This window comes from Colossoma macropomum, unplaced genomic scaffold (genome assembly GCF_904425465.1).
Source record: "Colossoma macropomum unplaced genomic scaffold, Colossoma_macropomum, whole genome shotgun sequence".
Classification (NCBI taxonomy): domain Eukaryota; kingdom Metazoa; phylum Chordata; class Actinopteri; order Characiformes; family Serrasalmidae; genus Colossoma; species Colossoma macropomum.
In genome coordinates, this window is record NW_023494792.1 from 7,198,070 (window position 1) to 7,223,067 (window position 24,998).

Below are 24,998 nucleotides of genomic sequence, written 5' to 3' on the forward strand. Positions count from 1 at the left end.
CATTTTGTAGATAACATTACTCAGTGAAATCAGTAATAATGTGCCAGTCATTTGTTGTGCTAAACACAGGCAAATACAGTAGCTCTCTGAAGCCAGTATGCTGTATACTGTCTGTAAAACCACTAAACCCAGTAATAAACAACTGTGACTCAGCATGTCCTTTTTAGATTTCAATCTTTTGTGCTGTTTGGACTCACTTGACTCTTTGGATGGACTCTTTTTAATCACTGTCTTTTGAATTATGGCTCTTCAATTCTATTAAAAGCTTCAAGGAGTTTTTAAACTTGTTCTCTGATGCAGCATTAGAAAGCTACTGCTGTAGGCTGATGCAGGCCTCTCAGTTCTCAGCATCTGCTCTTCCTTACTAATTTTGATGGATGCTTAAATTTGCTCCTCATATTATCCTTGAACTCTGTGATGTACACTATGTGTTTAATCCCACCCAACATATTGTGACTTCTGCGCAAGCGAGTCCTGTCATGTTAAATAGTCATCAAAGCGGAGGAAGAAGAGGGCTGATGGAGCCCCTTGGTGTCACGGCCAAAACCATGACTCATCAGTCCACAGTGCACATGAAGGGCAACAGTGTGACAAGTTATCTAACCCTGAGACCACATGGGTGACTGACCCCATCTGTGTGTGCGTGTCTGAGAGCGATGGTACCAGTTGACCACTGCCAGTGCCAGTGTGCACTTAATGCTTCAGGAAGAGGCAGGATGTCATCTCTGAATGTACTGTATGTGTAACGTGCTCAACAATGGAAAAATATACATAGAAAAATATTCTTTTATGTCCTTTTAAGCAAGTTCAGTGGCCAGAAGTATAAATAAACTCTTAAAAATGAAAGTCTTTCGGCTCAGTACCACAGGAGAACCGCTCTTAACAAACTTTCAGTGGATGCTTTAGAACCATTTTTGTAAATGAGATGTGAGAATGTGGAGAACCATTTTAAAGTTTATAGAATCTCCATATAATGTAAACGTTCTATATTAACTAATGGTTTTCTTAGAATCATACATCCAGGCCAAGAACCATTCAACTAGGCTTAATCCCTGTCTGGGAAACCAAACCTACATTTGTTAAACAACCCAAATCATGGAAAACTGAATTTCCTTTACTTTTTGAAATAAAAGAGTTTTATGTAGTATGTAAACATTGTCAAGTTTTAAAGCACACTATTCACTATCCAGTCCCTACAGTCCATATCTGAAAACCAAGCTATAAAATAGCCTGTTTTGAATTCATTGTTTTGTGATGTCACACAGTCACATTTAAATTTATCTGCCTATTCTGCCTATTACAGTTTAGCCTCACCCATTCATACTTAAGTTATAAAGAGTGTTTCAGCCTGGAGTACTTTTTGAATACAATACAGGGCAGCCTGTCAAAACAGATGTCATTTACATATAATAGTCTCAAAGGCACAGCAACAAAAACAGCCAGTTTAATTATAAGGGATAAAGAGAGGCTGGAAAATGGTCATATAAAATGAATAATGACTTTTTTGGCACATAAAAAAACTTGTTATAAGTGGGCCTTTTATAAAATACAAGAGTAATGTAGGATATATGCCATTTATTACATATTGTTGCACTACGTAAAAAAAAAATTATGTTATTTTTCTTGAAAAGCGACCACATTCAGTACCTTAGAGAATGTAGAAATTTCAGTGGAACACAAATTAACAAACTAAGGATGCCAAAAGCAGAGCTAGTTGAGTGAAATCCAAATATTCAAATAACTTACAGAAGAAGAATGAAACAGATATGTTTTATTACTTTACATCCATACGCATGTGTGTGTGTGTGTGTAGTGGCAGGTGTTTCTCCCTGTGTGGATGGCAGCGTGGTGCTGTAAGGGCCATTGCACATATAATTCCTGCAGGCCAGAACCAGGAGCCTGCAGCCTGGACACTGTGTCTGGCCATGAGGGGGATGTACAGCTGCCAGTCCTGCAGAGAGTGTGGGGGTATGTGTGTGTGTGTGTGTTTGTGTGTGTGTGTGTGTGTGTGTATACAGTACAGTGCAAAAGTTGGGGACCCCCATCAGATAAACAGTACTTAAAGCTTTCATCTTTGAGAGTGAGAAGAAAATCAAGCTCCACTCTTACTTCAGATCTGAAAAAAAATTGTCCATCCTTTCACCGTGACAACTGTTTGACTTGTGATGTGCTAACATGGAGGCTACTGCACTGACTATGCATTTCACACTGCCTTATTGTAGTATGTGCACACTGTGCTGATGGAAAAGTTGCAGAAGAGAAACCTCTGCTCTGCAGAAGACTCTCTGCTGCATACTCTCCTGGCAGTTTCAAAACAAAGAAGATCCTGTTCTCAAACCTTAACATCACTAAATGTGTTTAAGAATTACTTCAGAAAATGAAAACCAACTTCTAAGACTGAACTTTGGAGGTGTGGAAAATATCCTTGCAGGTTTCTTTGAAAAACTGAAAGCAAGTAAAAGCAAGCATGGACAAACTAAACACTGAAATGTTGATATTTTATTTAGTTGTTGTAATTTCTGTATAATATTCTATTAAATATATGTTTTTCATCTTCTTTCCCAGTGTTAAAAAAATGAATAACTTGTACTAACCTGTACTTTTGACTGGAAATTAAGTAAACGAAGGATGGTCTCTGACTTTTGCACTGTATTGTATGTATGTGGGCATGTATGTCTGTGTGGGTGCCAGTTTGTGAGGAACAGAATTACAGAATGTCCTATGCTGACCTTAGCACTTCCTGCCAACAGGAGGAGATAGAGAGCATATTGCGTCCTGTCTTGGCACACTAGTCAAGCAGGTGTGAGGTGTAAGGATTGTGTGTGTGTGTGTGTGTGTGTGTGTGTGTGTGTACTGTATTTTTTAATTTCACCTCTTACTGCTTACTGCTTATCACATATTGCTGCTCTCTCTCTCTCTCTCTCTCTCTCTCTCTCTCTCTCTCTCCAATATGCTGTGTCATTCTCCTGCAATAACACACAAAGCTAGCGCTACAGAGACTCACATTACAACTAAATGGGGGCAGTGATCAGATTTGGTCCTCTAATTGCTCATAATGGCACTCTGCTCGATTTTATTGCTTTGCTGGTCAAACTCATAACTCAGTGTCCACCATCGCATCCCTCTCCAGGTGGAGATACGGCCACCTGGCCTCTCCGCAGCCTCCGCATCGATTCCTGCCCCAGTAGGCCGCGTGCTGCGGTCACATGCCCGCTTACGATCTCTCTCATTACACAGTTAAAAATCACGCCTGCTCAGCGTCGGCGATCAGTCGTTTCTAGGTCAGCGCATAAATCAATAAGCATCAGCTCTCACACAGCTCAGTGCGGGGCTCCCTGGAGCCGCAGGTAGGCTGGGTTTGATTTCTAATCCAGAGGCTTCTGCAGGCAGCACTTGCGAAAAGAGCCAGACTGTTGTTGTGCCTTGGCTACGCAACACGAACAGAGTGAATGCCTGATTTAGCATGGCGGAGCGGTGTTTAATAACAGTACGGTAAAGCTATTGACTAGCTTTCCATTCTTCCATTCCTTATGTCTTCAGTTCAATGAGTTCTCCAATAGTCTTTGATGAGGAATCGTGCCTCGCGGTACTTTATTTCACTTCAGTTCAATTCAATTCTGTTTAATTCGATTTCATTAGCGCAGCTCTTTTAATTATGTTTGATTAGTTTGTCCATCATTTGTCCACACTCCTAAATCCTGAGCCAGCGAGGGTTTTCAGAGCTCTGGTTGGTGTGAATGTGAACTGACGGTGATTCAGCCTGCGGGCCATCTGTAATGAATCTGTCACTTCAGCGGCCATCACTCACTGCAGGTTCACATGACCCAGCATATGACCTTTAATTCTGACAGGGGGTGGAGCTTAATGGAGATTGAGAATGGATCCAAAGAGTAAGTCAGTGTTAATTATAGAGTGCATTTAACATCAACTGGCCTTGCCTCAAGAGCTGTACTGAACAAATCAATAAAACTAAACACATTGGGCTGGATTATGGATTAGGTCTGGTTTTAAGATTAAATTGCAGTATATTTCTTGATTCACCATTGGAAATACTGTTTAGTCTAGGCTTAGGCTAATGTTGTGTTCATGACTAAGTGGGAATAAGCCATTCGAATCTCCCTCCAATACATAATTCCCACTCGGAAGGTCAGAGGTGTCTTTTCCACTGTAGAACTAAATGGTTCCCAGAGCTGTACTGTTCTGTTCTGCGCTGGTACAGACTTATGAGATGGGTTAAACCCTTTTACCACCCGCTGTGCTGCTAAATTGGTATTGGGAACGTTGATATTGTTAAGCAAAAACCACAAGTAGCTCAGCAATGGCTAACAGGCTACAGAACACATTAGATCCCAGCTGTCAATCCAACACCTGTCACTTGACTTTATGCTTTTTCATAGTCTTTATCCTCTAAACGGATGTTATTTGTGCATTGTCTGGAACCAAACATGTAATGTGGTGGGTGGCACCTTTAACTAGCTTTGGCTTAGCCCAGCAGACTAACAACAGAATGCATAGAATAAAACCTGTACTGTGGTGTTTGGATCTGCAGGCCACTAGATAAGCTAACTAGGCTAGAGGAGCCAGCTTTAATGTAGATGGGAGGCTACAGATCCAAACACTATAGTATGGGTTATTTTGTTTTTCTTTTCGTCCAGCACCAGCCGTTCAACTTCGCTTCCTCAGATTGAGTCATTACAACCTAAATTTGCTTCCATAATGTCATAAATGTCATAAAAAGTAGCATGTTTTAGGAATTTTTAGTTTCTGTTTGAGTATTACATGCTATTTGTGTATGAAGATCTGTGATAAAATTGTACATTTTCATGTAATTTTGCTGTATTCATTTCACTTAATTTGTGCTGTATTAAGGGTGAGTTGTTGAAGCACATCGACTTAAAAAAACTCTCTCTCTCTATATATATATATATATACATATATACATATGATAACAAATAAATATACACTATACAAATATATAGGTATAACAAATGAACTATTTCATTAGTTTTATAAATGTGTAGTTACATTTAGATAACTCTTAAGTAGTGAAAGTACAGTACAGCGTACTATTTAGAGTACAGATGGGATTTGAGTTGAGATATACACTCCAGCTCTGAGTGGTAAAAAAGCACATATCAAATTCCCTTCTGCAGAAGTGTTGTCAAATGAAGCAAGTCACTGGGTATCAGTCGAAGCAAGATGTATCGAGTGTCCTGTAAGAGCAGGTGTCAATACATATGCCACAGACTGGCTTTTCATTTCCTCCATTGACCAAACCACTCTGCAGATGAGGCCCTAAGTTCTCGTATTTATGTCAGATGTTTGTAATCCACTGATTCACAGCATCAATAAACTGGCACTTTCCTTTGGGGGATAGAACTTTTTAAATAACAGTCTGACATTTTATCGCAGCCAATCATACAAATTGAACACAATCATGTAACTCACCAAAAAGAAAGTATCGCTGTCATTAAGACATTTGGTGGCTTGAGTTGATTGTTCATTCTCTACCTGTGCAAATTACTCATTTCTCAGCATGAGGTGAAAGAGCAGAGAAGCTGTATTAAACAGAAAATCTCACAAAAGCCCCAACAACTAAATATATTTGTTCAGTATTTATTGTGTCAACCCTTTGCCTTCATCACAGCTTCCTTTCTTGAGACTTGTTTTCAGTTTTTCAATGAAATCTACAGGGACACTTTTTCACCCTTCCAAATCTCAGTCTTAGAAGTTGGTTGCATTTTCTACTTCTGACCATCCAGGTAATCTCATAAACATTCAGTGATGTTGGGTCTCAACTCTGGGGTGGTCAGTCCATTGTTATGAGAACACCAACAGCTTCTTTGTTTTACAAGCATCTTTGATTTACATGTTTTCTTATTTTTCTTCTTTTTGTCTAGTGGCATCTTGACAGCCACACATACTTTCAGACTGATAGTGTTGAGTTGTCTTCTCACAGTGGAACAATGGGCAGAAACATTTGTGAATTTTTGAAGCAAGAGTGGAGCTTGATGTTCTCCTTCAGAGAGATTTTCCTTCATCAGAAATATCTCATAAAAAATTAATAACATGTACTTAAAGGCTTTTTGACTGGAAATGAACTAAATGAAAAGTAGTAACTTTTAAACAGTACTGTATCTCATCACTGTTATATGAAAACCACTCGAACTGCAGCGGTGATCGCAGATGAGTATTTGAAAAGGTGTGGATTTGGAAACGGAAAGCTTTCTGGTGGCAGTGTAAAATCTGGACACATGGCCAAGCTCGTCTGTGTGCCTGTGTGTTTGTGGGTCTGTCTATGTGTTTGGTCCGTAGAAGGCCGTGCGAGCCTGCATGCCCCGCGTCAGTCTCATTAGCACTCTGGCTCTGCCAAGCTCTTTCCACACGGCTGCGCTGGTTTCAGAGAGGAGAAGAGACGGTCCGGTAAAGACAAAGCGAGAGATAAAGAGATACGGGTGAGTGTGTGTGTGTGTGTGTTGGGAGGAGTATGGGGTGTGTGGGTACTGCAGAGGTTTGTGTTATCAAAATGTGCTCTTTGAGGGGGAGGGGCATTGTAAAAGGGGTGGGGGAAGAGAGAGAGAGAGAGAGAGAGAGAGAGAGAGAGAGAGAGAGAGAGGTATCTACATAAAGAGAGTGAATCACGCAGCAAAGGACAGATTAAGTGTGTGTGTATGTGTGTGTGTGTGTGTATGTTTAGTGTGTGTGTTTGAATTAGCAGCAAAGGAAAAATCAATGTGCCTAAATGTGTATGTGTACCCACATGCGCATATGAATGTACTTGTTTGTTTTCATGCTTCTGCAGAACAACAGTATCCTGACTTTATGGAACATTGTCTTTTTTAACTGATCGGGAACAAATCATTTTGGTTACTGAGTTCAGGCTGACACTTAGAAAAGTCTCCTTATACATGGGTTATTACTAACTTTACAGGAGAAAGCCAGAACGCTCTTAACTTTTAGTGTAAGTTAATGTAAAAAGTTTTATCCCAAGTGATTTTGGAGCATTTCTATTGGTCTAATTACCATGAAATTATCACAAAATGTAAAGGGCAGCTGTTGTGTTCAAATGATGTAGAAAAATAAAAATCAATAAAAAAAATAGAAAAATAGAAATCAACAAATATGGAGATACATGTATAGACAGCAATGATATATATTATACATACTGGATGGTATATAGTATTATTGCATATGTCCATATATATGTATTTATACACACACACACACACACACACACATAAATATATATATATATATATATATATATATATAAATATAAGTATTTACATATAGAATTTGTATGTATGTGTGTATATCAGGGTGGCTGATTCGTGTGCTGCATTTGTGCTGATTGTGAGGTGATGCTCTAGATTTCAGTCCCGCAAGGCTGATTACTCCTCTATAGTGGCGCCTCAGTGCCTGCCTGTGTCCCCACCTGCTGACCTTGGGCCTCTAAATCTTTGCCAGACAGGCCTATTATTTCACCTCAGCCCTGCCTTTATTATCTAATGCGGGTCAGAACCGCCTGGGAGAGCTCACCACACCGGCCAGAGATTGCCCGTGTGTTGATTTACTGAACTGGTCAAAAGGGGAGACTGCACAGAGACAAAGAAGCGCCAGCCGGCAGTTTTATACTGATCCAAAGGAATCATTTATTTATGGGCGTAACTCCAACATGCAATAAAAGCTTCTAAGAAGAGCCATAAGAATTTTTTTATTTTGCTGATATTCCAGCAATACTTTATACTGGGAATAGTGAAGGTAAACAGCTGTGTATTTTTTCTGGGCAGTTAGGAGGCCAGATGGTATTGATTGAACTTCAAAATCTCTTAAAAAAAGGAGTGAAACAAAACAAAAAGGTGGGTCAATTTGCCAAGGCTGCTCACAATATTTCTGTGAAGGAAAAACGGAAAGTTGGAGGAAAGGTCCGGTGCTGGAGCTTTTGGCATGGCTCTACCTTCTCAGGGGTGAAATCTCTTTCCACACAGTTCAGTTGTTTTTGCTCATTTCCTTTATAGACGCAGCCGTGTGCTGGACCAAGGACCTGACCGCCTGCCTCCCCCCAGCACCTCGTTAATGAAACAGATCCTATTCCAGCTCTTTATTAAGAATGTAAGGATGCACCTGCCCCAGTCAAACGGTTTGTGCTCAAATGTCCATCAAAATTGAAGATCTGACTGTCAGCCTCAATTAAAATGAGCAGTGAATGGCTGGCAGAATGAGTAGCCTTTCCTTCAGTGAGGCGACGGCTAAAATCCCCATCAGAAATGCAGGAAGGGATTAATCAGGCACATTCCAGCCCTCCATTGAGAGGTTTAACGCCAGCCACACTCCATTCTTTGACATATTTGTGCATATTCATGAAATTAATGACATTACGATTTAGCTGTGCACAATCTTTAAATGAGTGCAGTCACTGGGCGTGCAAAACACGATTCATTTACAAATTGCATGCATGTGGATCTATATTCAGTTCATTCTCTCTGACAGGTCTGGAAGATTCACATCAATCAGTAAATAAATATGATTAAGTATTATCAACAACAAGAATAGGCATATATAGAAACTGTTGCGTCAATAAAAATAATAAAAAATAAAATGTAAAAAAAAATTGTAAAAGTCTTAAGGACCGCACTAGGTCTCGTGCAAACAATAGCGCGCGCGGGGGGCACTGCGCAAAAACGCTCGCTCTCTACAGCAGGATGCGCTCAGCAAGCACGCGCGCGCGCACAAGCACATGCATTCGCTCTTACATGTGTCATTAGAACATTAATGCAGCAGCTTTTTACTGCATTTAAACAAATCTACAAACTCTAAAGCAAAACCACACGTGACTCCATTCTGTCCACGCAAAGTTGGTGCAGAGTAAATAGTCCAAATGCATTTACAGTTGGCACATCAATAGTTCGTTCAATTTAGCCCCAGTGCCCTCCAGTCCCTTCCCTTCAACAGAGACAGCTGGACAGTGATGGACTTACCCCCCAACGCTTGCTTCATAACAAAATTCATGGTGATGGCTTTTGATTCCTGCCTTCTTCACACGCAGATCACATTCACGATTAAGCCTCTTAAGTAGTCCTTCCTCACCAGACCTGTGAACAAAAATCACACCAAGACCTTCACGCTGCAGCACTTCTTGAAACTTGGCAGCAACAGAAATAGCAGAAACTTTTTCCTCCTGCTTCACTGTCTGCGTCTTTCGTGTTGTGACTCTAAACGAGCCCATATCGACCAGTTCCCACTGAAGGACATTAGAGGTCAATAGAACACATACAGCGCTGAGAAAAGTGTCATCCTGCCAAAAAATAGTGTTATTTACGTTCAATTGACTTAATTTAAACGTCTCATTAGCAGTAGATTGTGGAAGAACCAAAAGCCCGCGGTGTTTGCCTTTGGGACAGAAGGGCATTTTGTGGGCAGCTGTAAATGCGGAGCTGCAGAGGGCACGGGATCGACCCACACAGGACACTGCAGCCTAAACATCGTCCCATAACATCTAAGAAGATAAAGCATGGACTGGTCTGCTTTTCTTTCCATTTAAAGGTATAAACACCGGCTTGGACAATAGGGGGCCATGCACTGTTTAGCAGCGATCCCACAATTTGCGGGTTAACTTTCCATTGTCCAATTGCATCAAGCGTCGAGCCCATATGGGAGACGAGAAAGGATATGCATGCATATTTACCCCTAACCGCACCTCCGTGCACGCGAACTGTGTTTATTTTGATGCTAAAAGTGCCAGATTGCGCGTTTGCGTGCGGTTACAGGAACGCTGCACGCGCGTTTACATGCTCTTATAAACGCCGTGATGCATCATCTGCGCTCGAGATGCAAGGATCACTTCCTCGTTCGTTCTACAGTACAGGGGCTCGCGCTCCATCCCACCGTTGATGTTCACATACACACTCGCAGTCACACACGCGCGCGCTCACACAGAGGTCATGATTACCTGGCCGGTGTATTTAAGATCGCTCCTCTCGCGCGGACGATGAAGCCCCGGTGAAGTTGAGTGTTAAAGCAAAGAGAGAGAGAGAGAGTGAGAGAGAAAGATACAGGGGGAGAGAGAGAGAGAGAGAGAGAGAGAGCAGGACGGGGATGTTTAGCCGCTGCTTCCAAGCATGTCCGCGCGCGGCTGCAGAGAGGACACGATGGGGGGACGTGCAGCTCGACTGAATCACATGGAGGGGCTCCCGTCCGAGGAGGCGCGTCCCACGCTCTCTCACCGAGAAGGGGGGCGATCAATTATTCACGGCGCCCGGGCTCCGCTGCGCCCTCCTCCTCCCCTCCCTCCCTCTCTCCCTCCCTCTTTCACGAGCCGAACCGAGAGTGCACGTTGAGGTTAGCTCGCTGGTTCGCTGCGTTACAGCGCTGGTGTTCGGTGTTTGGATCTGGCTTGTTTGGGACGCACGCGGGGCCTGAGGAGTCCTAACACATTGCCACGCACATATTTACAGTTCCATATGCACTGAAGCTCCTCTATAGGTTTCTAGGCAGGGCAGCCTGTGTTGAGTGATGCAAAAGGGTGTTTTTTTCCCACCCGTATTCATACAGGCCCCGTCTCCTGGCGTTACGATTGGCTAGTAGTTCATACTCACACGCAGCCCGCCTATCACCGACGGAGAACTGTTTGTGAGTATGAACTACTTGCCAATCGTAGCGCAGAAGGCGGGCCAATCCGAGCCATTCCCAGTCGAGGAGGCGGGGCTTGTCGGAATACGGGTGGTGAAATAATGTGCTCTTCCTTCGTCCTTTGGGTCGTGAATGTGAGGGGCGCGTGGCTCGGCGTGGCAGCAGTTCTCCAGTAGCGTGCAAAGCGAATGATCCGGTGGAAACGACAGCAGCGTCCCGCCGAATTATCCACTCCGTTTACACGGCAAGCGATTCTCACTGTAAACTATTTTACAGTAAAAAGACTACAGGATTGTGTTTGTGTGTGTTGGCGCGCGCCTGTTTGTGGACACCAAACGCGCCAAATGCAGAGATGAATGACAGGAATGTGTGTGTGTGTGTGTGTGTGCGTGTGTGCGTGCGTGCGTGGTTAGAGTTGGGTTAGGTTCAGATGGAGGGACAGCATCATGTAGCTACAGTTAAGCAGAGGTCAGTGGAAATGCCTCACAATTGAGCAATACAAACATGTGCATTTCTATTTTAAAAAGGCTGGGTTTGTTTGAAAAATTAGTTGAACCAAAAGGCATCTTTCTGGATAGCGAAGTTAAAGGGACACCCAGCCAAAATGGAAAATTTAACCATTGCCAAATCTGTTATAAACATGCATACTTATCTCTTATACAAAAGCCTCAGTCGTCTATAGTCTGAGATTGTTTTGGTTCAAAGGCAAGGAAAAACCCCTTCTGATGATGTATCTTGAAGGTGGCAGTACATTACACTACAAGTGTAGAGTAGGAGGTGGGGTGCTTGATATTTTTTTTTTTTCGGTTAGCTGGCTGAATCATTCATTTATCAAAGAAAAAAGTCTGAAGGCCAGTTAAGGTTACCGTTATATCAGTAATTCTAGCTAGCATTACAGACGTATTGATTAGCCTCTCAGTCTGTCAGTGGCTAGCAGTCAGGATTTTATGGATTTCTAATTATTGTGTAATGTAAATGTGCAGTGCATGCTGGGTACTGCAGTGAGAGAACACTGATGTCAAAAAATGTGAAAATGGCACAAAAAAAAAGAAATTTACCAAAACACTGAGGCTTATTTTACTACATAAAACAACCAATAACAAATAAGATGATGACTTTAGGCTGGAATGCCCCTTTAAGATCAAGGCTTGTGGTAAAGCATAGCATTATGCAGCTGGAGTTATAGGTAAATTAGTGGAAATACCCCAGAAGAACAGGAATACAAACTCATGGGTGTGCGTTATAGGAAAATGCTCAGTCACAAGCTGGCCTGTTTTTCTTGCATTGCTTCAAGATCAGTTTTTCTGGGACTGTTTTTCAGCATTGAGAAGATACTCTTGGGTGTCTGTCTCCTCACTGTTAACCTGATGTTTTGCATGTCTTTGTAGGCTACTAAGCTGCAGCTACGTAATGAGATGAATAAAATCGGCTTCATTTATACAGCAAAGAAAGACTAAAAAGCTTTAAAGTGACAGGTGCAGGGCAGCTTCCAGTCCCCACCTCCTCACATTTCATGTGATAAATGCCAAAGCTGGTCCTTTTCTTTCTGTAACAAGGGCTCTAAGGGCCACTATAGGCTCATTATGCCCAGATTAGTCCACAGTCACATCAAACTGACAGCAACTTTATCAGCTTATCGTCATGTAAAGCAACATGGTAGGTGAAAGAAAGTGTGCAGTTGGCATAGTTTAATTAGTCTGAAATACATAACTGGATTTTTGTTGTCTTAAAAGGACAATATGTGATCAAGAAACGTCTGGTCACTTTCCAGCACCCAAATGTTGCAGAATGTATGTAAATGCAGAGGGTCGTCCAGAGATGCCTCGTCTTCTGTTTGACTTGGTCTGGACACATCAAGTGATTTAAAAGCTTTGTTTCCAAATCCAGCTTTTGTACTGATGCCAGGCGTGAAGATGATTCACGTATGAAAGAGCAAAGCTTGGTAATAAACCCGGATTACAGAGTGGAGTGGGTGGAATTTCTGAAATATCTCAGCACCCACTCCGAGCCACAAACAGAAAAGCAGCCACACTCCATCTCTCTCCAACTGAGCCTTTGCCTACAAAAAACAGACACTGGTGGGACTGCTTATGCCCTACCTGAAAGAGCATGACGGCGGTAAGGAGGAGGATGACAACAGTGATGATGATGATGATAATGATGGGAAGTTCATGGTGGTAATGACGGCAATGGTGTAAATCACATAAGCTGTGTAACGTAAGCAGTCGACCTACTCACACTGCCTTCATAGTTACTGTTGTGAAGTTGGACAAGCTTTACAGAATGTTGGCAAAAATTCCATTCCATCTAATCAGAAAGTTTAGCACACTTTGCTTCGTATTGCTATGTAATGTCAAGTCCACTTTAAAATGCTACATTAGCTCAATGACACAAGAAATTACATTCAGATCATCCATTGTGACCTTTCAAACAAATAGAAAATCAATATAATTTGAAATTAATACAAAACACTAAGTTGTGCACTACAGTTGCCTGTTATTTTGAATGGGATTTTTGAGTCCTGTAAAGCTTGTCTAATCTCACAACAGTTGCTACGAATGCATTGGTGGGCAGAGAGGTTACTTCATAGTATCAGTGGGAATGATAGTTTTGCTTATTTCCTTAAGTTTCCTCCTTAGCTTTTGAATTCCTGAACATTTTGTAAATCACTCTAAATAATGTTTGTGAGAGAATTCAGATGATGTTTTGATAGACAAGTTAAAGGATTCAAATTTATTTATGTGTTTGTTTGTTTGTTCCATTTTCATAACATTTGTGTGGGTTTATGTACCAAAAACAGCAATACATCGTTTTTACATGACCATTTTCCAACCTCTCTTTATCCCTTACAATTAAAGAGGTTGTTTTTGTTACTGTGCATAAGACATACATGTAAATGATGGGCTGCCTTGCATTGCAACTCATTCAATAAGCAATCCGAGCTGAAACAAATCCGAGCTCCTTATAACTTCAACATGAGTGGGTGGGGCCAAACCACTATAGGTTAAATAGGTAGTTTTGAGTAAATGTGTTGTTCTTCATGACGTAACAAAAACATTGAATTCAAAACAGGCTGTTTTTGCAGCTTAGTTTTCATGTATGGACTGTATAGACTGAGGAGTGTCTGGTACATCTTGAAACTTTGACAGTGTTTATATATTACATCAAAAAAGGAATAAACGTTCAAAATAGTGAGAAAAATTTTTTTCCATAAAATGGGCCCTTCAAATGTGTGTGCAACAGGCAGCGCACAGAATAAATGTTAATGAGCCCACCACAGGCCTATGCACACTGTTACATGCTTTGAAAAAGTACATATTTTTGTTGTGAGTGTTTTTTATTTATTTTGTTTAAATTGAGTCAGGAGGCAAAATATGCTAAAATATGGTGTGTGTGTGTGTGTGTGTGTGTGTGTGTGTGTGCTGCTGTGAGTCACCCTGTAAAGGCTGAAATAATCATTAAAAAATTGGTGGTGTAGGGTCAGATTTAGCTGGAGATCTTTAGACCATGTCATATGTTTTTACGTATTAACTTTTCATGAACAGAGTCAAAATGAAGGTTTCAGCATGACATTCAGTTCTCAAATGCAAACTCAACATTATACTGATGAAGATATGATGGCAACACTTACATCCTTCACCAATTTTGGCTGAGTTCTCTCTGAATACTCTTTCAATTACTTGGTGAAGCAGTTAGAAGCAAAACTGACATTACAGAATGTTCTAGCATACAATTACACAAATGAACTAAAGAGGTCTTCAAATCCCCCAAACTTGCATAGAATAACTTCAAAGGGGAATTCTGCCAATTTTCAAATACATCTCAATGACAGTTCTGTCACTGAAATGTAAATAAAGTCATTTAGAGTGATTTGATATGAAATGGTTCATGTAGATACAGTTACAGACTTAGACTTCTTTACAGTGGTGGTGATAGGAACCAGGGGTTGCAGTGTCTACAACACAAATATAGCCATTTTATCTAACCCTGCATGTACCGCTCCGCCATGAATGACATTTTAGAACAAGGTTAACAAGACGTTTTAAGCCAAAACCTCATCAAAAAACTATTGTCAAACAATGTCTCTGACCTCAGGCAGCGTATTCTTGACCATTTCATGTAATAACTGTCTGTGAGGGAGCTTTTAGAGGTGGACGTCTATTTTGCATCACCACCACTGTCAACAATTCTGACTTTGTAAGTTTCTCTAGAACAGAGCATTTCATACCAAATCACTCTGAAAGACTTTGTTCACATCTTTAACCATTTATTTATGTAGAACCTTTGAAAAATTGGTGGATTTCCTCTTTAACATGTCTGAAAATGGTGCTATATGTGGATAGGATCAGCGGTAGTCTAACGGTATGCCTTTTGTTAGCAAATTCTGCAATGCTTAAATAAATGCTTAAATTCTGCTCACTGTTGGTATCTGTTTCTGTTTCTATGCCATCTCTGTTATGGAGTTAAGTTAGCTCAGCCCGTCTTTCTAGCAAGCTCTACTTTAGCAAGTAGCTTATGAGTTATGTATGATTGTTCTTTGTCAGCATACGTGTTATGTTTGAAAAGGTTTCAAAGAAAAGAAGGTTTAATGAAGAAAGTTTACATTGCCTGATTGGTTCAATGCAATGCGGTGTCAGAACTAGTTAGCTGCAATACACACGTTGATTTCTTTTAGTTTGGAGTCACACCCTAGACTGCTAAAAGAACAAACAGGCCTTACAATAAGCATTACAATAATCCAGAACACCAGGCCATAAACCTGGTTAAATTACGAACTGCAGGGAAATGAGACTCCCACACAGTGTAGCTTCTAGCAGGTAATGTGACTTCAGCCTTTGGAGAAAGAGAGAGAGAGAGCGAGAGCGAGAGAGAGACAGAGAAATAGAGAAAGAACGTGCTAGACTAATGCTTGTTCTGACTCATCATTCCCGAAGAAATTACTCTGATCCTTCCAATCCAATCTTTTTCTATGAAAGACTCTTAATCTAAAGATATTTTCCCGCTCCCCTGTGTTCTCATTCAAACCAAAATTACAAGCAAAATGCGATGGCTGTGTACTATTATGTACGCACATGCAGATGTACAGAACAAACACTCTGATGACAGCGTAAACTGTTACAATGGCCTTTAATGTCAAAGAAAATCTTGTCAAATAGGACGTGGAACAAAAGCAAGCAAGCGCACGTTCACGCAGACATATGCCGAGACAAATGTGAGTTGTTTTTGGGAGCAAATGAATTGTATCTGCACTCCACATGCATACCGCTCCATTTGTACACATTTTCTCCATCAGAAGCCAGCATGCAGGGTTGCAGTAATGGGTTGCTATGCAGGTGTGGATCCAGAAAGAAAAAAAAATTCTGTTTCCTTTGGTCTTTTCCTGTGGCCTGAGGGAACGCTCCTTTCTCCACTGCTCTCCTGCACCAGCTCACTGGGAGAAATTGGAAAGGATAAGCTTCTCTGTGAAAACCTTGAGACAGTGTCACTGAGCTGAGGGTGCTACTGCTTCATTACAATGTGTTTTTAATTTCACTTAATAGTTTGATGATGTAACATGGAAACTGCTAAATGTTTACATCGATCAAACCAGAGCAAACAAATCTGCATTTTCCCTGATATGGGATAATTACTGCCTACAAATCTCTAAAGATACCATCCTAATGGAACTGAAACATTTGTAACAGTTGAAGGGTTTGATGGGTTTTTATTACTTTCTTTCTAATTATGAAGGTAGTATTCATTTGCGCTTGTACTGTTCTTTCAAAAGGTTTGATCTTTCAAGGACTGCAACAACACAATGGAATACTATCTTCAGAACACGCTGTAATGACTGAAATAGGAGGAAAGTCCATTCAACACACAAATCTCCACTGCTCTGGCCAAAGAATGTGATATTTACAAATTTATTGTACACCATATATTTTAAAATACACTATATATTTAAAAGACGACACTTGCTCATCTAGTGTTTGTTCTGAAATCAAGGATGTAGGGAGTTTTTCCCTCTTTGCTGCAGTAGCAGCCTCTAATCCTCTGAGAAAGCTTTACACTAGATGTTGGATCTGATTGCATTATTTGCATTATTGCATTAAATATCAACACAGTTGTGTTACCCATTTTAACACTTTTTGTGTCATATTGTTTTCTGATTTAACAAATTCTGTGTTAAAAGTAACACAAAATGTGTTATCCGTACGTGGGTACTGAAATATTTCGACACATTTTGTGTCAAAAGTAACTTGAAATGTGTTGTCTCACTGATGTGTTCAGTTGAACACAGTAATGTGTTTTTAACGCATCTGTTTTTAGAGTGCAGTTACTGGGCTCTAACTCAGGCATTTAATGGGGCTCAATAACTCCAGAGAACACAGTTCAACTGTTCCACAGCTCAATGGTGGGGAGCTTTGTACCTCTCTAGCTGTGCTTGGCATTGGGTATGCTGGAGTTAGGCTCATGTGTGGCTGCTCCTGTCTGTCCCAGTCAATCTTACAATCACTAGCTCCGCACAGAAGGGACACTCTTATCAGGAAAACAGTCCCTCGCTGTCTTCAAACACCCCCTCTCTGTGAAGCATTTAAATAGACACTAATTTGTTGAAAAATCTTGCATTTCTGTGTATTTCTGTATGATTGTGTATGTTTCTATCTATAAGGATCAGCACTAACTCTTATTTTTCAGATCTTTTAAAAGGTGCTTTAAAATCAGTTGATGAAACAGGATTTTTTTTTGGATAAAACTTTAGCTTTACTTGAAGAAATGGAAGCTTTATCAAAAGTTCTGCCAGGAAGATTGTCTTTCAGATGACTCGACTTATGTACCTATTCTGCTGCTTTCAGGTGCTTATGTTTTGACGTTCCCCTCAGCGAGGGTGTCGACGCTCCAAGACCTGGACTGAGGACATGGCATACCCCAAAGACTCTTTAATTTCTACTGAATTGCTATCTTTTAACTTAAAATTCCATTGAGGAAAGAAAAATTTTCCTCCTTCACTCTTGCTTCCTGAGTCTTTCTGGCAGAACTTTACTTCTGCATACTTGTTCTTTTGCCTAATCCTATAGACTCCACTCTCGGAACTTAGCTCAATTTCGTGACTCGGTTCTGTTCCTGACATGGAGGTGGACACTTGAGGACGATGGTGATGATGACAATGATGATGACGTCCAATTATATAGCCGTCTGTAGACCAAATTGCTTGTCGAAGTTGTCAGATGCACTGTCATTCTCTTCAGCTCTTCTCTCTCTCCTCATTCTAGCACTCCCTCTCTCTGTCAGTCAGTGAGTCATGACCTGCCCTTTCTTTCACTCATCCCTCTGATCTGTCTATTTCAGCCACTGTGCACACCACAGCCGGATCTTTTATAAGGAATCCGACTATAAGTTTATGAGGTAATGAGCCGGTCATCATCAGGCCTGACCTCAGCTCTGACCACACTAATGTTTGGGCAAGGACTTTCTCTGCATGCGTCCTGATCTCACACGCTATTTAAATACACTCAGTGAGGCATTCTCACTGCATATAGCAGACACTCATTACCACAGACTGTCTGCTAGTTCACGGGACGTGACGCTGCACTTGAACTCTATATTCTGTAACATTGTTTTCCTGGACGGATATTGAGATTTTATTTTGAATAATGCATCGTCATGGCAGGGCAAGCTGAGACTGACCTCCATGTGGCCTCTTGATTAAAATAGTCTCTCTGATACAGTACCCCTGTCAAGCGTACCCAAGCCTGTCTGTCTGTCTGTCCCTGTCCTTCATTATTTTTCCATTAAGACTGTGCTTTTGTGGAAGCATGGAGTTCTTCACACTGATTAACCTTGTCACAAAAGGTTTAGCTCTTCTACCTCAAAACTGACCAACAGACTGGACATAGATGAGATGAGATATTACATTTCATTATGACCTTAGCATAAATTAGTTTATCTCAGCTCCAGACTGCATGCAATGCACATTCTCTGTCTTTTTCCTGTTCTAACACACATTATTTTGCTAATCAGGTAATTGCCAACTCCTTTATCAGCTGACTTAGAGCTGAAAATTTAATAATAAACTTTAATAAATAAACTGAAATTTGTGAGAAACATCATATTTGAATCTGTTCCTCCTTCCTTCCATCAGTTCAGTATTTCTTAGCCATTCCTCCTTATTTGTCTCTCAGTCCTTCAAGATGGAGGGGCTGGTGTTTTGGTGTAAAGCAGACGTTACTCAGGAATCAAGCCCTAGTTTCCTGAGTTTCCTAACCTCCTATAGGCCTATGCAGGGCTTTCTTGAGTCAACCTATATGAGGTATTCATAGCACCTCAGCTTCAGCAGCATTGTTTATCTCCTCCTACATATTTTCTTTACAAACATATCCAGGTATTTCTTAACTATGTTTCACAGTAGCTATAAAATGCCATTTCTGCCTATTTCTGAGGTCTCTGAGTTGAATCAAGAAAGCTGCAGTTGTGTTGTCTGTTTGATCTGTGCTCGGCTGTTTATGTGGAGAGATTGAATTGAGTTGTTTTCACAGCAGGGGGTTCTCACCCCTCCCCTTTCACCCCTCATTGCTTACTAACTGCTCAGCAGAAAGACACAACACTTCACACACAGAGAATCAACAAATTCCTAGTTAACCTGATAACAGAATTACAGAGAGAAAGTGTTTTATTTGATTATATTAATGAAAAATATCAGAATCAATTTCCATTACACAGATGGATGGCCACCAAGGGGTGATGCTAGATTTTGGTCGAGAGACTAAGCAGCTATCGTACTGTAGCTCTCACCGCTATTGAAAGAGACACTGCTTTTGCACAGGTTGTGGTGCTTTATTTTCCAGCTGTTGTCGGCCACAGCCACGCCATACATAAGTGGAGTTTTTCTCTAACAGCACGCTCTCTAACCAGCTCACGTCTCTCTCTGCTCACACAAACATATACACACATCTCTGGGGTGGGTCCTAGCCTCACCCTCTGCACTAAGAGTGCATGGCAAAACAAACTAAGTGCAATAAATGCTCAAGAACACATAACTCAAAGCTAACATGCCAAAACATTTCTTAAAAATGCTGCAGTACATTGCATTTTATTACATGGACATTTCTACATTTCTGTAAATACTCATGGCTGAATCTTAAATGGCTTTCTACTCCCGACCTAGTGTGCTGCATAAGTTGGTAAACTGGCTTCTGAACACAAATATTGCTCTAAATATTAGTCATGCAGCTTATGACAATATAAATAGCTTTGTATTCAACAAATAATGTTCTATTTGGGTGTAGAAGCCATTATTTTATGACCTACATAGTGCACTACACAACAAGTTGAAAGCTATTTGAGATCCAGCCTATGTCATGTAATATAAGTCTGTGACATGGTCAAGCAGATGGCTAATCAGTAATGTTTTACACCTGTGCATGCTTCTAGGTGGGCTGCAGTATAAAATATTCTTTGGTACTGAAAAAAGCAAAACTTTTACCATAAATACAAATTGTTTCTCTTTTAAAACTACTCATCAGAGTTACAAGTGTGACTGTAGTTCCAAAATAGAGGCATTGGGAGCTGAAAGTGTGGGTCTGAAAGTGTTTGGTCTAAAGTTGCAGCACTGCGGTTCTGCAGTTAGATTCTAATGCCTTTAGCTACTGTTTGTCATTTTGCAGGCCAGCTCGAGCCTTCACACAAGTTCCAACAGGAATGAACACTTAGCCTGTGGCTACGCAGCTTAGGGACATAATGTAGATCTAAGAGTTATCCAGACATAACGTCATCAACTTTCCAAAATTTATTTTTTCATGTGTCTAGGTCTGCCTCACGAACATATATTGTTAAATATATATATAATCTAGTTCAAAAAGGAAATTGTTATTTAAAGTCATTTCCACTATGGTTGCAGGACCCAGTGAAGTGTGAGGCCTGGGGCAGTTGCACTGGTTGCTCTCTCTACGAGATGGCCCTGGTCCTTCTATAACTCCTAATATTACAGACACAGATTGAAGGCGTGGTCTGCATTTGCAAAGGGAAAACACAAACAGTGAGGCTGTTTATACGGTTCCCAAGACCGGCACTGAGAACCACCAGCATAAATGTACAAAAATATTAACAATCATTCCCTATAGCTTTTGTTGTCTTCTTCACAACTATATTGAAGTAAAAAGCACAAATGTATGAAACAAAAAAGGACAAAAATCTAAATAATGTATCCTAATCTCAAACGTGTAGTTGAGTAATTTAACCCGTTACTAACAACTTCCAGTAGGAGAACCCTGATTCTGGATCAGATGCTGTGACAGTGTAAAATTTTCAGTCTACATAGAATTTGTCATGAGGAAAAAAAGAATAGTTACCTGTTTTTGGATCAGTTTTCTGCTACCAGGAAAAATCATTTTTTCATAAAACAGGCCTATTTGGTGAGGCCATTTCAAAGGCCGCAGTTCTACAGATCACATTTATTAATTTATTTATTTTGGAGACACCTTGTCACACATGGTGCTTATCATGCACCTCACGGGTGCACTGAAGGGTAAAGGCAGCTATAAATAACCAAGAGCAGACTTTTATAATATTAGAATGAGATGCCCTTTGCTATAACTGCCACTGGAAACTGTTGACGAGGCAGTTTATTGAGAGTAATTACCTAATCAGAGCTAGAATCATTGCTCTGGGGAATGACAGGCTGCTGTTTAGTGTTAGTGCTTTCCGCTAAAGTCAGCAATACTTTCCCAGTCCTAGAAGCCATAACCTCTGCATTCAGACCAAAATGGCAGAGTAAGGGCACACGAACAGTAGGTGCCTGTTTTCAAACAATGAAGAGCAGCATATATGTGTCCCAAGAGCTTCTTTACTGGGAAAGCATGAGTTGGCATTGCTCCGGCTGGATGTGATAACTCAGGGCAAAATTGACTTCTCGAGTCCACCATGGCTCGCAATAGGACTAGCCACAGGTGATAAGGGCTGAGGGAGCAGCCTTAATGCAAGGCCACCTGTTTCGCATGAACTGCTAAACCCAAAAATAACCTGATGGCACAAACTGAGGTAATAAAATAGAGAGAACAAGGCCGTGACATCAGTGGGTGAGATAAGAGATTTATTCCCACCACAGGTGCTGAAATTAAATATGGTGGCATAAATTATCCCTGGTATCCGGCCTGCCCACTCTCAGTGGTGTTACTTTAATTATCTTTCCCTGATAAGTGTAAAATAGTCATGATGTGCCTGATCATGTTGTAAGGGCCAGTATGAGAAAAACTAACAATAAAATCCTATTATTGTTATTGATTCATTGCTGCACAGGCATTGAAAGAGCTCCAAAATGTTCTCTCAATTACTGCTGACTATGAATGCAGTAAAAGTCAAAATGCTCTTCCAAATGTCAGTTTGAACATGTACTTTTGCATGATGCATTATAGGTGTGAATACATTCTTGACCTCCAAGACTGGTCTAGCATCAGCCTTTACAAATCAAATTTTCTCGATTTTTGGGAGATACACCAAGTTGTCAGTTTGTCAGTTACCTACACTTTAGCTACAGTGGTGCTTGAAAGGATTTGAAACCTTTAGAAGTTTCTATATTTCTGCATAAATTTGACCTAAAGTTTAATCAGATTTTCAAAGAAGTTCTGAAAGTAGATAAAGAGAAATGTTGTGGAAGGACCTGAAGCCAGCAGTTCATGGGTGGAAGCCCTCCCACATAGGAATGAGCTAAAATCCCACCAAGCCAATGTGCAGGACTAATCAACATTTACCAGAAATGTTTAGCTGCAGTTATTGCCGCACAAGGGGGTCACACCAGATACTGAAAGCAAAGGTTCACGTACTTTTGCCACCCACAGATATGTAATATTGGATCATTTTCCACAGTAAATAAATGACCAAGTAAATTTTTTGTCTCATTTGTTTAATTCGGTTCTCTTTAGCTACTATTGGGACTTTTCTGAAAATCTGATTAAGTTTTAGGTCAAATTTATGCAGAAATATAGAAAATTTTAAAGCGTTCACAAACTTTCCACTGTATATTAATTGCCCATTTATTTAAAAACTTTACTGGAAAGAGAACATCATAGGACCACTGTAGACTAGATATTATTTGGGTGGTGGATCATTCTCAGATTAGCAGTGGCACTGGCATGGCAGTGTGTGTTTTTTTTGTTATGAGTGTATCAGGCACAGTGGTGTTACTGGGGTTTTTACATTTCACAGCTGGTTTGAGAATATAGTCCACCAACCAAAACTATCCAGCCAAAGGTGATCTTGTGGTCAGAACTCACCACTGATGAAGACTTAGACATGAGTTATATAGATGGACTATAGTTGCTAAGTGTACACTTACAGAGTGTACCTACAAGGTGTGTCAAATAAAGTTGCCAGTAAGTATTAATAGTGTTTAAAATTACTATGTTGCACTGACAAAAATAATGCATTGAATTTACTCATTGCATTTACTCAAATGTATGCATAAATAAAATATATTACTTCAACATAAATACTTCCAAAGGGTAAAACTGCATGGGTGCTATATATTTTATTCAAATTAAAATGAAAATGGTCCACCACCAAAATAATATCTGGTCAGCAGTTGTCTTATCGTAGTCTTTTTCCATCGATTGGCAGGGTGGAGGGGTGGTGATAAATTGTGTAGCAACAGATGGACATACATACACTTCTGGGTGGAAAATTGAGAATTATTAAATTGAGATTATTGAGAAAACAGAACACTTTCAGTGATCGTGTAATGTCCTGCCGTCTCATAATGCCCTGCTGTCTTTGTAATACCCTGCTGTCTGGATGTTCCACCAAAGCCTAAACAAGCTTCAGTTACTCCAAAATTCTGCAGCCAATGTTTTTACAAGAACTAGAAAGTTTGACCATATCAGCCCAGTTTTATCAACACTATATTGACTGCCAGTTAAATTCCACACCAAGTATAAAATTCTGATACTGACATATAAAGTTCTAAACAGCCCTGCCCCTCAGTATCTAAGTGAACTTATTTCTTATCATGAACCATCTGACTTACTTAGATCACAAGGTGCTGGCTCACTATTAGTACCTAGAATTAATAAAGCTACATCAGAGGGTAGAAACTTTTTATACAAAACCCCCTTGGAACAATGTTCCAGTTAGTATTTAAGACTCACACACAGCCTGAGCTTTTTAAGTCTAGACTAAAAACCTACTTGTTTAGTCAAGCCTTTGGTAATTAGTTTTTCCTGATAGAAGAAAGATCTGGGGGTTGATTGACAGAGTATTATGGTAAACGGAGAATGTCTGTGCTGTCATGATGCCACTCTCACATGCTCACTCAGGTTTGTTAACAGCGAAGAAGAGGAGTGCTAACATCTCAGGGAGCCTTTATATCTTTGTTACCTTCTGGCTCTTCTTTTTTAGTTAGGCTGTAACAGCTAGGCCAGCTGGAGGGACTGCTTGCACTCCATTGCCACTATATATCATTTTCAATCACCCCAAACAGAACTAACTGTCTGTATGTTTTTTCCTGAGCTGAACAACTGCCCATCCTGTGCAGTCTGATGCTGTTGATTCATCCCCCTTGATCGGGTGCCCCTGCTTGCCTGCCTTCTGGACCAGTTTTACCACCATGGAGCTTCCTGCTGTCCAATGCTGTGCAGAAGGCCTCACCTACATGCCCTCCTCACCCCCTGATGATACTGGTGCTGCCATAGTGACATAGTATCATGATAGGCTTCTAACAGTAGTTTTTGATGTTTATGGATTTAACCTTTTTACTGTAATACCTAACAGTAGTCATTGGTTTTCTCTGGTAACAGTCACTGATTTTCATTGATCTATTTCTCACTGTTACTCTGAATGGCCTCTAATAGTAGTCATTGGCTATCATTGGTTAATCTAAATACTTCTGTCCAATGACAGGCTGGTTTCTTTTTTCTTTTTTCTATGTTCAATACTGTACATTAATTGAGTTTCTTATCCTCTATTCATATGGCTCCTGTTGTATTATTGTTCTGCTATCTGGTGTCGAGGAGGATAGGTTTCCTTTTTGAGTCTTCATTCTTCTCAAGGTTTCTTTCTCTTGCTCTTAGGGAGTTTTTCTTTGCCACTGTTGTCTTTGGCCTGCTCCTGGATTTTCTGTAAAGCTGCTTTGTGACAACATTTGCTGTAAAAACTACTACTCCTAATGTATACATTAGCATATTAGCATCTAAAGCTGTTTTTGTCAAAGTTGGGCATTAAAGTCTAATGTTAAATTACAGTTACGATTATTTGGATTATAATATTATTATTATATTAAATAATGTCAATTCTTCATTTGTCAATAACTTCTCAATTAACAAGACCAAGTGTAGTTTGCATTGATGTGTTACAACTAACTTCATTCACTTCAAGTTATGAAAAACAGTTAATAAACTTGT

General features: G+C 40.4%; 1 protein-coding gene across 2 annotated transcripts in view; it reads right to left on the bottom strand.

Moving 5' to 3' along the window:
• The window catches only part of LOC118811512 (complexin-1), a 56,966-nt gene extending 46,729 nt beyond the window's left edge, over positions 1-10,237 (bottom strand). Inside the window, exons 1-2 of one of the 2 annotated variants that reach the window (XM_036575743.1) lie at positions 9,950-10,237; positions 8,979-9,092 (exon numbers count right to left, since the gene is read on the bottom strand). In XM_036575743.1, coding sequence (XP_036431636.1) covers positions 8,979-9,009 — 31 coding nt within the window. In that variant the 5' untranslated portion in view covers positions 9,010-9,092; positions 9,950-10,237. Of the gene's footprint in view, positions 1-8,978; positions 9,093-9,949 lie in introns of those variants that run through there. The other variant, XM_036575744.1, reaches the window with a different exon arrangement.
• Positions 10,238-24,998: the final 14,761 nt, after the last annotated feature.